General features: G+C 60.3%; 3 protein-coding genes across 6 annotated transcripts in view; 2 read left to right on the top strand and 1 right to left on the bottom strand.

The window, feature by feature from the left end:
* Nucleotides 1–405: 405 nt before the first annotated feature.
* Nucleotides 406–4,252, top strand: ARHGDIG (Rho GDP dissociation inhibitor gamma). The gene is made up of 6 exons (XM_014890991.2): nt 406–534; nt 1,616–1,801; nt 2,754–2,837; nt 2,935–3,011; nt 3,569–3,632; nt 3,728–4,252. The coding sequence occupies exons 1-6, from the start codon at nt 462–464 to the stop codon at nt 3,925–3,927; spliced, it is 684 nt and encodes a 227-aa protein (XP_014746477.1). The 5' UTR covers nt 406–461; the 3' UTR covers nt 3,928–4,252.
* Nucleotides 4,253–4,390: 138 nt separating this feature from the next.
* Nucleotides 4,391–7,804, top strand: PDIA2 (protein disulfide isomerase family A member 2). Its single transcript, XM_014890989.2, has 11 exons — nt 4,391–4,751; nt 5,119–5,325; nt 5,627–5,760; nt 5,832–5,969; nt 6,043–6,159; nt 6,244–6,369; nt 6,448–6,642; nt 6,985–7,105; nt 7,197–7,378; nt 7,458–7,541; nt 7,680–7,804. The coding sequence occupies exons 1-11, from the start codon at nt 4,517–4,519 to the stop codon at nt 7,758–7,760; spliced, it is 1,620 nt and encodes a 539-aa protein (XP_014746475.2). The 5' UTR covers nt 4,391–4,516; the 3' UTR covers nt 7,761–7,804.
* Nucleotides 7,805–8,309: 505 nt separating this feature from the next.
* The window catches only part of AXIN1 (axin 1), a 78,322-nt gene continuing 71,701 nt past the window's right edge, over nt 8,310–14,930 (bottom strand). For 3 of the 4 annotated variants that reach the window (XM_088174550.1, XM_088174549.1, XM_014890937.2), the window contains 2 exons: nt 10,894–11,064; nt 8,310–10,102 (listed from right to left, as the gene is read on the bottom strand). In XM_088174550.1, the coding sequence (XP_088030676.1) occupies nt 9,976–10,102; nt 10,894–11,064 (298 nt within the window). In that variant the 3' untranslated portion in view covers nt 8,310–9,975. The remainder of the gene's footprint in view (nt 10,103–10,893; nt 11,065–14,930) is intronic. The other variant, XM_014890940.2, reaches the window with a different exon arrangement.

Genomic DNA, 14,930 nt, shown 5'->3' with positions numbered 1-14,930 from the left:
CGGCCATGGCATGGGCAGTGCACTGGGGGTGAGGGCAGGATGCTCCTGGGATGCAGGCAGTGCACTGAGGGTACAGGCAGGATGCTCCTGGGATGCAGGCAGTGCACTGAGGGTACAGGCAGGAGGCTCGGGGGGTGCGGGCAGCGCGGGGCGGGCGCGCCCGGCGATGAGCTCACTGCAGTCTCGCCGCCCACGAGCGGCGGGGCTGGAGCCGCCGAGGGGCGGGGGCGGGCGGGGGCGGGCAGCGGAGCCACCGCGTCTGCGGGAGCCGCCGCCGCCCCGCCGGGCCGCGCCGGGCAGCGCCGGGAAGCGCAGCGGGGAGCGCTCGGGAGCAGCCGGCACCGCCGAGCGCGGCGGCAGCGGGCGGGAGGAGCCGCCGGCACCGGCAGAGCCGCGCCCCGGGCCCCTCCAGCGGCCGCCCCGCCCGGCCCCGGGGGCGGCGGGCCCGGCACGGCCCGGCCATGCTCGGCCTGGACGTGTGCGAGGCCGGCGGGCAGCTGCTGGAGCTGCTCTGGCTGGCGCTGTGCTACCGAGGTGAGCGGCGGCGGCCGGGGGGCAGCGCCCGGGGGCGGCGGGGGGCATTGCCCCGGGGAGGGAGGGCGAGCATCACTCCGAGTCCCCAACAGGTGAGCATCCCCCGGGCACCCGGTGTATCCATGAGTGAGCATCACCCCGGGCCCGGGGGGACTGGAGCATCCCACGGGGGAGACCCCCGCTGTCCCCGTGCCACCTCGCAGCCTGTGGCACCCGGCGCATGCCACCCTGCCCTGCCACCCGTGGGCAGCCAGCGAGTCCCCAGGTGGGTGCATCCCTGGGCTGGGAGTGCCCGCGTGCTGCCGAGGGGCAGGGCCTTGGTGGGGGACCCAGAGGGGCAGCAGGGCCACTGCCGTGTCCCCATCACTGCCCTGGGGACCCACATCTTGGCCCTATGGCCCCACATTTTTGGCCCTGCAACCCCGGGGCTGAGTGCAGGCAGTGTCCTCTGCCCCATGCTGTGTTCCCAGCATGTCCCCAGGGATGCAGTTTCAGGGGTTTTGGGGAGCTCACTGCTTGCAGTCACAAGAGTGGAGGGGTGATGCAGTGGGTAGGGAGAGTCAGAGACTGTGGGGACATCACCCACCCTTGTGCCCCCCAGCAGTCTGACATCACCAGAGCCACCGGAGCCACCATCCCAGTGATACCTTTTTGCCCTGCAGCTGCTGGTGGTTTGGGTTTGGGGTGGGAGATGGGGCTGGAGGTTGACCAGTGCGGTTGGAGGGGGCCTCAGGGCAGTGACAAGGACTTCTCTGAGTGACACGAAGGGACCCTGGGGGCTGGAGGGGGCTGCAAGCACCCCCTAGACCGAGCACACCGCGCAGGCAGCAGCTCGCCTTGCTCCATGACCGTGCGGAAATGCAGCCGGCGGCAACACCTCTGGTCTCAGCTGTGCCACCAGGCCCCGGGGACATCGAGCCTGGCAGCCTTCCTCCCCACAGCTCCGAGCAGGGGGGCAGCTTGGCCTCCCCCACGGGGATTTCCCGTGTCACAGCCTGGCCACCCCCTGCCCACCAGTGCCTTCGTGTCGCGGGGTGTCCCTTGGGGTGTCCCCGGGGCTGCCACTGCCTGTCCCCCGCAGACATCATGGCTGACAAGGAGGGGGTGACGCTATCGCTGGAGGAGGAGGAGGAGGATGCCGACGTGGCCCTGGCGTACAAGACGCCGGAGAAGAAGAGCCTGCAGGAGATCCAGGAGCTGGACCCAGGGGATGAGAGCCTGCGGAAGTACAAGCAGGCACTGCTGGGTGCCATCCCTGCTGCCGTGGGTAAGGCTGGGGCTGCAGTCGGCTTTGGGCACCCCGGCAGCCCCGCCGGGGGGTGCAGCCCCAGCGGGCGCAGGGAGCTCGGGCGTGCTCGAGCAGGGAGCGTCCCGTGGGGCATCCCCGGCAAGGGAGGGCACATCCCGGCTGGAATCGCCCGTGGGTGTTGCCTGTGCCCCCCACCCGCGCAGAGACCCCGGCATTCCCTGCCGACAGAGTGCCGGTGCCCGGGGACCCCAGTTGCCGTGGTTACGGGATCACCGCCGCAGTTTCCATAGGAACGGCTACAGGGAACCGGGAAATTCATGGGGATGACGGAGAGGAGCGAGCGGCGGGGGCGGGGGGAGGGACACCGGGGTAGCACGGCTGCCGGTGACCAGACGGTGCCCCCTGCTCCCCATGGCCCCCACAGCAGCCCCCAGGCTGGTGCTGGTCTGCACTGGGGGTCCCTGGGGGACTCCATGGGCCCAGCATCTCAATGTCCATCCATGAATGCATCCGGGAGGGTGCAAACGGGGTGGGGGGGCTTGGAAAGCACTGGGGTGCATGAGGGGTGCACCGTGGTTTGTGTGAAAGCTGGAGGCCGTGCAGGTTGGGCTGGGGTATGGATGAGACCAGTGCCCACCTCAAGGGATGCCTTGGCTGCACGTGCTGCATCCTCCTTCTCTGCTTCCCCTTGTTCTGCTCCTGAGCCAGGGAATGGTATACCTTGGGTTCTTTAAACAACGTGATCTTACCCCAAAAGGCACTGATGCCAGTGGTGGGGTGACCTGAGATGCCCCTGCTCTCCTGAGCCCTGTCTGGCTGCCTGGCATTCACTTGCTTTAACACCCCCACTACGGACACCATGGCCCTTCCTGCCATTACAGGGCCATGGGAGCTCCTTGGCTCTCTGGGATGGAGGTGATGGTGCACTGGGAATGGTTGGTAAGGTCTGGGCCCTGCTGCTTGTCCCTAGATGCCAGCGTGCCCAACGTGCAGGTGACAAGGTTGACACTGATGTGCGAGCAGGCGCCAGGGCCCATCACCATGGACCTGACAGGTGAGCCCTGGGGGCAGCTGGGGGAGGAGGAGGAGGAGGAGGAGGAGGAGGAGGAGGAGGAAGGGTTACCGGGCTGATGGACTATCTGCCTGTGCAGGAGACCTGGAGGAGCTGAGAGGCCGGGCCTTTGTGCTGAAGGAAGGGGTGGACTATAGGGTGAAGGTGTCCTTCAAGGTGAGGCGTGTGCGTGGTGCCCTGTGCCCACTGGCTGGGCATGGCCCTGCTGCCCTCACACCACGGGGACCCTACCCAAGGGATCCTTGTTCCCCTGGGACCCTGCCCACAGGGTGCCTCTTGACACCCATGGGTCCCTGCCTGCCCCAGGGTCCCTGCCTTGCGACATCTGCTTCCACCCTTTATCCCTGGGGTCGGTGTCCCTCCAGGGATCTCTGCCCACCCTGAATTCCCCCAGCCTCCTGGGTCCCTGCCACCCTGGGGCGTGATGCCACCTCATGGCTCCTGCCAGCCCAGAATCCTTGCTTCTCCCAGAGATCCCAGCAATGCTGCTCATCTCAGGGTTTCCTAGAGGTCCCTAGCCTTCCTAAGGGGGATCCCTGCCATCTCTGAGTCCCTGCCCCTCTTGGAGTTACCCGCCACCCTGGAGTCCCTGCCACCTTTGATGATGTTGAATTCTGACACGGGGCTGGGTCCTGGAAGAGGTGGATGTCAGGATGCCAGGGGTCCCGGTGCCATGGGGCAGTCCCCAAGTCCCCCCTGCTTTCTGCCCGCAGGTGAACAGGGAGATCGTCTGCGGGCTGCGGTGCCTGCACCTCACCTACCGCCGGGGCCGGCCCGGTGAGTGGGGCTGGGGGCTGCGGGGCCGGGGCTGGGGGGGCCCCCACGCCACCCTGGCCCCACTCACCCGTCCCTCCTGTCCCTTCCTCGCCCAGTGGATCGCGATGTGTTCATGGTGGGCAGCTACGCGCCGCGGGCCGAGGAGTACGAGGTGGTGACGCCGGCGGAGGAGGCGCCGCGGGGATGGCTGGCACGGGGCTCGTACCGCGTCCGCTCCCTCGTCACCGACGATGACAAGACGGAGCACCTCTCCTGGGAGTGGGGCCTCTGCATAAAGAAGGCTTGGGAGGACTGACCCCGCCCCGCACCCCGGCTCCCCCCGCCAGCTCGGGGACGAGGTGCCGCCATCCCGGGACCCCTCACCGGCACCGCCGCGCTTGCCCCAGTCGCGTCAAGGGTTGAGGGGGGTCCCTTAGCGAGTGAGAGCCCGTGGTCGTGGTCTTCGCAACCAAAGTTATTTTTAATTGCTCTTTTTTTTTAAATATCGACGTCCGCCTGGTCCTCACGGCGTCCCCATCGCTGGGGCCGGGGCTGTGACCCGGCCGTGGTGGTGCCGTGCCCGGTACCCGCCCGGTCTCAGGCTGTGCTCTTCCATCGCCATTAAACCCTACAGACTGGTCTCTTACTGGTGTGTCTGTGCCCCCACCGCCTGTGCCTGTCCCCCTGCTCCCTGTCCCCCGCGGCCCTGTCCCCATCCCGCTGGCGGGGCCAGGTCTCCCTGCGGCGACGAGCGACTGGAAAACAGCCACCTGGTCCCGCTGCCTTATCGGCGGGGCCGGGCAGCCAGTAGCGGAGGGCCACGAGCCCCAGGGGACCGGCACAACCCGCCCCCAGGTCCCTTATCTTCGTCCTCCTCCCTGGACAACATCTTCAGCGCCGGCACCATGCGCGGCTGCGGGTCCCGGCTGGTTTGGCTGCTGGTGCTGTCCCTGGCCTGGCTGGGCCCGGCTTTGGGGGGCGAGGATGAGGATGAAGAGGTGATAGAAGAGGAGGAAAAGGAGAAGAAAGAGGATGAAGTGCTCTCAGATGAGATCAAGGAGGAGGACAATGTCCTGGTGCTCCATGAGCACAACTTTGCCCGAGCCCTGAGTGAGCACCAGCTGCTGCTGGTGGAGTTCTGTGAGTGCCCCCAGTGCGGGCAGGGGCAAATGCGGGGTAGGGAATGTTGGCAGGGGGGACTGGCTGTGGCTGAGTGTGAACACACGTGCACGGACACAGGTACAGGAGGGGTGGGCAGGGGCAGGGGCTGTGGGACAGAGGGGCAAGAGCACAGACCATGTGACAGGGCATGAGGTGGGGACAGATAAGGAGCAGGGACACAGGCAGAGCATGGGGTGAGGGGTGTACAGCACTGGTGTGGGACACAGGACAGGGACACATGCTGTGGGTGTGGGACAGGGACACAAACTGTGGCCCAGTGGGCTCATACAGCCGTTGGGCTGTCCCCACACGTGTCCCCATTATCAATGCTGTCCCCTACCCGCAGACGCGCCGTGGTGTGGGCACTGCCAGCAGCTGGCTCCCGCCTTTGCCCAGGCAGCCACTGAGCTGAGGAACGAGTCCAGCCCAGCCCGGCTGGCCAAGGTGGATGCCACGGCACAGACAGCCCTGGCCACTGAGTTTGGCATCACCTCCTACCCCACGCTCAAGCTCTTCCGTGATGGCAACCGCACCCATCCCCTGGCATACACCGGTAGGGCTGGGCACCCTGCAGTGTCCCTGGCACTCATCGAGGGGGGACACTGCCATAGGGCTGGGGCAGGTGGCAGGGGCTGATGGTGGAGGGTGGCACTGTCCTTGTAGGGTTCACAGGGTGGCGATGGCGAGGGGGTGGCAATGCTCTGATGGTGACAATGGACAGGTGACAGTGTGATGTATGAGGTGATGACAGTAGCATGGTGCTGGTGGCGGGTGGCTGAGGATGGTGGCACAGAGAGGGGTGGCAGCCTGGAGAGGGGTGTCAGGTGACATCGGGGCCCTGCTCCATGTGCCAGGCCGCATGGACAGCCAGGGCATCGTGCGCTGGATGCAGCGCCGGGCCGGCCCCAGCGCCACGCTGCTGCAGGACACCGACACCATGGCTGCCTTCATCAACTCCCAGGACCTGGTGGTCGTTGGCTTCTTCAAGGTGGGCTGGGGCGGGTCGGGGCTGGACCCTGGCCATGGCTGTGGCTGTGGCACTGATGGGTGGCTGTGCAGGACCTGAAGGGTGAGGCAGCCCAGGCGTTCTTCGAGGTGGCTGCCGAGATGGTGGACACGACATTCGGCGTGGCAGAGGCAGCTGAGCTCTTCCAGGCCTACGGGCTGTCAGCTGACACCGTCTGCCTGTTCAAGAAGGTGAGGGAGTGGCAGGGGAGTGGTGGGGTCGTCCTGTCCTCCCCTCAGCCCTCACACGCCCCTGCCCTGGCAGTTTGATGAGAGACAGACAAACTTCCCCGTGGACTCGGCACGGGGGCTGGACACAGCCGAGCTCACCAGGCTGCTCCGCGTCCACAGCCTGCAGCTGGTGATGGAGTTCACCAACGAGGTACAGCCCGTCCCCTGCCCTGTCACTGTCCTGGGAGGGCCATGGTTGCCCTGTCCTCATCCTCCTCCTCCTCCTCCTCCCCAGACATCCAGCCAGATCTTTGGTGCCAAGATCCCCCATCACATGCTGCTCTTCCTCAACAAGTCGTCACCGGAGCAGCTGTCACTGCGGGACGGCTTCAGGGCAGCTGCCGGTGGCTTCCGGGGTGAGGTGAGGTGGCCCCATGGTAGGGACATGGAGGGTGGCTTTGGGACTCCTCATCCTCAGTGTCCCCCGTCCCCTGCTCAGGTGCTCTTTGTGGTGGTGGATGTAACCGGGCACGGCGCAGATGTCCTGCCCTTCTTTGGCATGACCGCTGCTGATGCCCCCACGCTGCGCCTGGTCAAGATGGAGAACAACCGCAAGTACCAGATGGAGCAGGACAACTTCTCGGATTCAGCCATTCGCACCTTCATCCAGGCAGTGCTGGACGGCAAGGTGAAGGTGAGGGGTGCAGCACGGTGCCACCAGCACCGATGGGTTCTGCCCTGTGCTGAGAGATGGGCTGTTGGCCCAGAAGCCTAAGGATAATGGTTGTGTGGTGAACACCAGGGACCGGTTTGCTGATACTCCTGCTGCCAGGCTTGAGGATCTGGGGAATTGTTATGGGCAAGCGGGGCAGGAGGCTGCTGCTGTGGAGACTCACAGCGCTGGGATGGCAGCAGAGGGGAAAACGTGGTCCAAAAGGCAGCACAGGAACATACCCCTGCCTCAGCCTGCTCTGTGCCCCATGGATCTCTGGCACTGCTCAGCCCAGGCTGTGGCTGTCCTGACTGTCCCCCACAGCCTCACCTGCTGAGTGCGGAGCCCCCCGAGGACTGGGACACGCGGCCTGTCAAAGTCCTGGTGGGGAAGACCTTCGAGCAGGTGGCATTTGATGAGGCCAAGAACGTCTTTGTCAAGTTCTGTAAGTGCTGGGGCCACCCATGACCCTCCCTGAGCTCTGCCATGGGGCTCAGCCCCGTCACAGCCCCCTTGCCAACGTCCCCACCCCGCAGATGCGCCGTGGTGCCCCCACTGCCAGGCCATGGCGGCCGCCTGGGAGGAGCTGGCCGAGCGCTACAAGGACCACGAGGACATCGTCATCGCCGAGATGGACTCCACGGCCAACGAGCTGGAGAACATCACCATCCACGGCTACCCCACCCTGCACTACTTCCCTGCAGGGCCGGGCAGGAAGGTAGGTGTGGGCACTTGTGGGGTTACCAGCATCTGGGGGACGGTGGCACCCTGAGTGCCCTCTGCTCCCATGGCTCCAGATGGTTGAGTTTAAGGGCACCCGAGATGTGGAGACCTTCTCCAAGTTCCTGGAAAACGGGGGGACACTGCCTGAGGAGCCTCCGGTGAGTGAGGTCAGGGGATAGGTCCGTGCCCAGGGATGTCTCCAGCCCCTGCTGGGCAAGGAGGTGGATCCTGCAGGATGGGGACAGGGTCAGGCAGGGAGTGTGTGTCCATCCATGCCTCACTGCTGCCTTCTCCAGGTGACCAAGACCCCTGGGAACAGCACAGGCAAGGAGGATCCGAGTGTGCCGCGGACAGATGAATCCCGGGATGAATTGTGAGCCCTGTCCTACTCAGGCATGTGCTATAAACCATCTGGAAACAATGTGGGCTCCGGTCTGTGTCTGTCTCGGGGACACAGCAGGGCCTCTGTCCCCCCGAGGCAGCTGTGCCATAGCACTGATCCTGGCAACCCTGCAATGGCACCAGGTGGCCAAGGAACTCTCCCTGCTGGCCCTCGTGCTGCACTAGTGGGGTTCAGACGATGGGGAATCAGCTGGGGTCTCTCCTTGGTCACATACCAGACCCAGGGAATCCACAGTAGTTGCTGTCACAGCCAAGGCAGGCAACATGGGGTTCTAAGCACTTAAGCCTGGCTTGTAGCCTCTGGCTACTCCAGCACAGTCTCCTCTCCACTGAGCCATTCCTTCAGGGGCAACATTTTGGTCCCCTGGGGCCAGGATGTGCTCGGCCACCCCTCCGGGGAGCCCAGAGCAGCCCCAGCCCCGCCCTGTGCCCAGACCCTTTGCCAGACCTACCCCACCCTCTGTCCACCCCAGAGGCTGCTGAGGGCCTGGGTCTGCTCCACGGGGAAGGAAAAAAAGCAGTAGGCAGTGGGATGTGGGATTTTATTTCATTTTATCCAAGTACCTTTGAAAAGATCATTGTACAAGTCAGCACATGAGAATGCAGAGGAAATGCCGGGGCTGCACGGCCGCTGTACATATTTACAGGGACCCCCTGAAAAAAAAGGGGGAGACGGAAATCCCGGGCACGCCAACAACCTCAGCAGACACACCACCATCAGAAATTCAAAAAACAAGGAGTAAAATCCCTTGTAACACTGTTCCCGGGCTGAAAACATTGGCAGATTTTGCTGGACTTCACGAAGTGTGTTAGGCAAGTCCAGAAGGGTGTTTGAAAGGCACTCGGTGACAGGTACAACAGGCGCAGTCGGTCCCGGCACGGTGCCCTGGGGTCCCGGTAGCTCCACCCCTGCTGGGCTGGGAATGGCACTGAGCAGGGCCAGTGGCACCCAGGATCCCCCGGGCTTTGGGGCCACCCCCGTTTCTGTGGGTGGGCAAGGCTCTCTAAAGGAGCTGGCACAGAGCCGTGGCTGCGCTGGAGCAGCGGGGCCTGGGCTGGGCAAGGGCAGGATGGGGGAGCACCGGCACAGCTCAGCTTCCTTGCAGCCGAGTAAGCCCAGGAGGATTCCCAGGGCTGCATGAGCCACAAACTGGCATCACCGACCCCCTGGTGCAGCGCCCTTCTGCTGCCTGCCCTGACACACAAAAGCTGACAAAAGATGCAGGACTCATAAATGACATATTTTGTCTTCAGCTTTAATGTCTCCCTCCCCATTAGGGCCCTGCCTAAAGCTGGAGCTTGGCCCAGGCATCTGGGCATGTCTGCACCGGGCATACAGGAGCCAGCCCTCTGCAGAACTGCAGCACACTCCTGGGAAGCAATCCCTTCTCCACGGGGACACAAGGGACACACAGGCGTGTGCAGGCTCTGGGATGCCAGCACCCAGCCTGCCACCCTGGCTCTGAGCTGGTCCTTGCTCCGTGGAGCAGAGTCCCAGTCCTGACAGGCACTGACCCTTCTATCCCTCCGGGATTTACTCGGTTGCAAGGAAGCTCAGGAGGAGAAAAAAACACCCATCCTACCATGTCCAGCAGCTGAGCTTGCCAAGGAGGCCACAGATGACTCCTTCCAAATGGCTCAATGATCTTCACAGCCCCTTTGGAGCAGGGTCACCCATTCCACGCTGGTGGGGTGAGGGCAGCTCTACCCCATGGTGCTCCAGAGCCATCCATGCCGGGAAAATGGAGCAGAGTGCCAGGAAACTGTGGGGCAGCCGGGGTCTGATGAATGGCTGTACACTTTGGGTGAGTTCTGCAGTACCTGTGTATGTTTTACATTTACATAAGAGCACTGTGACATTGGAAATATTTTCCTTTTATTACAATATATCAAAAATATGCAGCTTTAGTAAACAAGGTCATATTACACTTTCTAATGCACTGTACAATGCTACATTACACTTATATTCGGTATGGAGAGGGAGCCCAGGCTCCCACTGGCAGGTTTGTGGGGTGAAAGGGCATCCACGGGCATCCTGGAGCTTGCCCAGATCCGTGCTGGGAAGCGGAGCTGCCGCCCTCTGCCCTGGGCTCGCCTGGTGCCCGTGGCAGCAGCACCGCCACCGCCAGCCCCAGGCCTTCTCCTCCGGTCCCAGAGTCCTTCACAGTCCTGTCCTCACTGCCCTGGAGCCTAATCAATCTTCTCCACCTTCCCAATGATCTTCTCTTCGAAGATGGGCAGGATGGTGTCATCCTCCCGCACCTCCTCAAAGACCACACCACAGTCGAACTCGTCGCTCACTTTCTTAAAGTAATACCTGAAAAAAACAGGAATGTGGAGAGGGGAAAGGGAAAAAAAAGCAGGTGAGTGGTCAGAGGGCACCACGATCCCCAAACCTGGGTACAGCCCTTCCATGGCTCTCAGCTTGTGGACACAGGAAGCTACTCCCCCAGACACGGAGAGAACTGAGGCCACACTCCTGCCCCTGGCCTCAACAGTGACCACAAAAAGGGGTCAGGATCCATGTTAGCATGGTCAGGAGCTGCAGCCCTGAATCCAAGCCCATTCACAGATCTCCTAAAAGCAGTGGCAGAGGCACCTGTGCTGGTGAAGCATTTCTAGGCAGGCTTTCCCATAGCAGCTCCTATGTGGAAGTGGGAACTTGGAGAGCTCCATGCCCCACATCTGACTGCTTTGGGACTCTGGCAGGATCCAACCTCCTTGTCCTCACCAAAGAGAACTTGGAGAGGAGCAAGAACAGCTCTCAATTTAGAGGGTCCCCACAACATCACTGAGCACTGACTGCACCTGCCCAGGAAACCACAGGGCAGCTCAGCAGCTCCTGTTGGAGGTGCAAACCATGATGCAGGACATTTCTGCTACAAAACCCCACCTCACTCACCCATGCTAACCTGCCTCTTCACGAGCCAAGGCGCCCTGGCCATGCTGCCACATCCCCAGCACAGCATGCCCTGAGGAAGCTCTCCTGACCCACCTCCACCAACCCTCCCCTTTGTGGGGGCAATGCTGCTGTGTCCTGGCAGTGCCATCTGCCAGGGCTCACCAGCAGCTGCTGGCAGCTCGCTGCAGGCAGGGAGCAGCCCTTACCTGTAGTTCCCTTTCTTGGTCAGCAGCTCCTTGAACTGTCCCAGGGTCACCACGCGGCCCTTGACGAGGGTGCGGTAGGGGATGGGCTCCCCACAGAAGTAATAGGCCACCACGATGTTCTCACAGGGCTGGGATGTGCCACTGCCTGGCCTCTTCTGGGGCTTCAACCTGCTGTGCACAGACACAAGGGACCTGCTCAGTGCCAGCCCAGGGGGCTCAGAGCCATCCTGCTGGGTAGCTGCTGGGTGAGAGGAGCAGGACAGGACCCCCCAGACGGGCTGGTGGAAACGCAGAGCAGCCCCTGAGCATCGCCTGCTCCCACCAGCAGCTCTCCTGGCACACAGGCACACACCAGGATTGGTCAAGGAGCACTTGGAAAGGCTGAACGAGGCCAGGACACAGCTACAAGGAGGGCAGAGGTTCTAACTCAGCCCCTTTGTGCTGTCTCCAGGCTTTGAGAGGGCACAGCCCTCCTCACAGCATGGTTTGGGGAGTCACTGGCAGAGCACCCCAGGCCAAGGCAGCAGAGCCAGGTCACCATCATCACCATCACCCTCTCTCCATGCTCCTGGTGCACACCAGCCCACAGGGCTGGAGCACCATCCCACAGGGCATGATCATGCAGACAGTGCCCAGACTGCTTGGGAATATTGCCACCATGGCCAGAAGAGCCCAGCACAGCTTTTCAGTACCCCCCTCTGCAGTCAGGATGTTCCTGCACTCCACAGCTCCCCTGGGCGCCTCTCCCAGAGCACGTGGAGGTCTGAGGGGATGGAGCTCCCAGCACGGCATGTCCTGGGGCCTCTGCTGCCTGTCCTGTCCATGCCATCCCCAAAACCTCAGGAGTTTACATCTCCTGTGTTTTCCCAGCTCTAAGAATCCTGGTCTGATCTTTGCCTCCAGCCCACACACCAGGTTCAGCTATGTGGTGCCATCACTAGACTGGAACTGTCAGCCCAGCCCTCAGCTCATTTCCAGAGACAGACAAAAGCAACAATAATTCAGCTCAGGGTACTTTGCCCTTCTGCAGAGCCTTTCATCTGGGGTGCTGAAAACACTGCACAAACATTGGAGCAGCCTACACAAATTGCTACCTTGGCATGCGTGGTCTGAGCCAGAGGCAGCCTTCCCTTTCAAAGTCACATAAAACATATTTGGCAGCTTTAAAAAAATATTTTAAAAGCACACCGAATAAAAAAAGATGATTTTGTATTTACATGACTGGAAAGTTGCTGTAAAAACCTTAGAATCTGCCAAGCACATGAGGTAATCGCAGTTTTGGAAATGACTCTGACCTTAACCTTTAAACAGTGGCTGGCGGGCAGAGCACCTTTTCATGGTGTGCCCACATAAATACTGGCACTGCAAACCAACACCAGACACAGCCTTTCCACCTCTTCCTACAGGCATGAGAGGTCTAAAGTTCAAGTGAACAATCTTCCGGGTGCCTGCTCTGCCTGGGAGACCTTTGGAGAAGATGCAGCATTCTGAGAGGCAAGGGTCTGCTCCCAGTGCCAGCAGAGCTCCTGCAGCCTCTCCCATCCCTGTATCAAAATACAGGATGCCCTTTAGCTGGGAAAACATTAAGGAATTGAGTCATCCTTGGAAACAAAAATATGAGGTATTTAAAGGAAAAATGGGTCATAAATTCAGGCAAATTCTGTGAGTCCTGTGAGCCAGAAGTTAATTGAAGGGGTTTGGAAAACCTCAAAGTCACTAAGCTTCTCTTAATCCTGCTAGAGACAAGTCATGACTAAGAGAGGGCTGCTGTGTGCCTGGGGACCTGGTGCAGGAGCAGAGCTGATTCCTCAGGGCTGCTGTTCTCCTTTGCCTGGGGAGATGGAGAGGACAGGACCTCCCTGAGCTCTGCTGTGGCAGAAACAAGAGGGAGACTGTGCCAGTGGCTGGGAGTGTCCTTCTTCCTGCTGTGCACTTCACACCTGAAAGGCCACTCCTGGCTCCAGTGAGATGTGCCCTGAAAATGGTGCCTGAAGTGATGACCAAAAGTGATCTTGACAGGCAAAGAGGGGAGACTGACTGGTCTTTAGTTCCCTAAGCCTTCCTGTTTTTCTTTTTGAGCATTCCCTTTTCCAGTCAGTGGGAATTTATCCAGACTGCCATGACTTCTCAAATATGATGGTTAGTGGTTGAGATACTTCATCCACCAGTGCACTCAGGCCCTGTGGATGGATTTCACCAGGTCCCACAGACTTGTGCATCTTCAGGCTCTTTAGATGGTCTCAAACCTAAACTTCTCCTATTGTGGGTGATTCTTTTTCTCCCTGCCTTTGTCTGTGACTCAGGTGCTGTGGTTGGAGCACTCACTGGTGAAGACCAAAGCAAAAAAGCCATTGAGTACCTCAGCCTTCTGCACACCCCAGGTAACCAGCTCTTCCATTTCCTCCCAGCAGGGCCCACATTTTCCCCAGTCTTCCTTTTATCACCAATGTACCAAGAGAAGATTTTCCTGTTGAATTCTATCATCAGATCTCATACACACCCCAAACTGCAGCCACAGACCTCCAGCAGGCAGAAACAGAGCTGATGAATATGGAATCACTGAAAATGTAATTTTCCAAGAGCTCCTCTCAGGAGAATGAAACAACACAACTGTCTCCACTTTCGTCATTGCCAAGAGATCTCCTGAGACCTTGGCTCGCATATAAAGGCCATCAGACCGACTCTGAGCCCTGCCTCATTAAATCTGCCACCTGCACCCATCTCCCGGGTGTCAGTGTGACCCAGAAACACTGCCAGGTACCACACCCTGCCCCTTCTGAGATCACCTCCCACTGCTGTGTTTGTCACAAGCACAAAACACCACCCAGTAGGGAAACAGCAGCACTCATCCCCCCCACTGCACCTGCATCCCAATGCTGACCTGCAGCTGTGCATCCCACCAGTGCTGGGACAGGCAACGCAAGGGTGGTTTGCAGCAACAATCCAACCTTGCTGTGATGCAGAGGTGTCCAGCTTGCTCCAACTCAATCCTGGGGCTGGAGAGCTTTGGAAAGCTCCAAATGCACCCAGCAGATGTTACCTCAGTGGGTGTCCCAGCCACCAGCTCTGCTCCTCTTCCACTCTTGGGCCAGCACAATTAATTCCAAAGTGATCTCATCCTACATGTTCTCCCTGCTTGCAAAAAATCATTTCTCTGAGGAGCTGGTATTAATTAGTTCAATCCAGCTGTGAAATGTGAGACTGAGCTACAGGGAACAGCTCAAAACCTGCCTGTCCATGGAAAAACCTGATGGTCACTGGGACATCAATGCTGGGCACTGGTGTGCTGCTGGACCTGCAGGTCATTAGTACTGGATGGTCAATCCTGAGCTGCTTGCCAGCAGCAGTCAGGTTCCTATCTCAGAGATCAGGGTCATTCCAAATGCTGTGAAATAGGGAGAGAAAAGCTTTTTCTGGAACAATATTTACAATTCCCAGCACAGTCACTGCAGGTGCCTCATTGATTTACCATGGGGCAGTGCTGGGGTGGGAGCAGGGCTGCTGGCACTGGGCAGTTTGGTGGGGAAGGCCACTGCTGGGAGGGCTGTGCCAGAGGGGAGTGGCTGGAGAGATGGATAACCATGCTGGCAAGGCCAGTCTGGCTGTAGAAAGCTGGCACAGAGTGCTTTCCATCCACAGCCAGCTCAACTGGAGCCTCAAGGACACCTCTGGGCTCACCTCCACCTCTCTGTGCTTCCCCAAGGCTATTGACAAACCTGGGACACTGGCTCCAATTTCCCAGAGCTCTTCAAAGCTCCCGACTGAAATAAATGGTGTTTTCATGGGAGCTCCTCTCTCATTTTCAACTTTGTTCTTATTGAGCTGTGGGATCTATTTCCAGGCAGGCTCCTGGGCAACCAGAGCAGAAGCTTTTTAAAAACTGCCAGCTCAAGATTGCTTCAGCTGTAGCACCCAATCCTACCAAAATCCAGCAGAGAGATTTCAACATCCAGCAATCTTTGGCTCCCTGGGGAACACTGCATCCATCTTTGCCTGCTAATGGACACAGGCACATCTACTTTTCATAAGCAGATCCC

This window comes from Sturnus vulgaris, chromosome 16 (genome assembly GCF_052056855.1).
Source record: "Sturnus vulgaris isolate bStuVul1 chromosome 16, bStuVul1.hap1, whole genome shotgun sequence".
NCBI lineage: Eukaryota > Metazoa > Chordata > Aves > Passeriformes > Sturnidae > Sturnus > Sturnus vulgaris.
The sequence above is the reverse complement of the archived record's forward strand: the minus strand, read 5'-3'. Positions and strand labels throughout refer to the sequence as shown.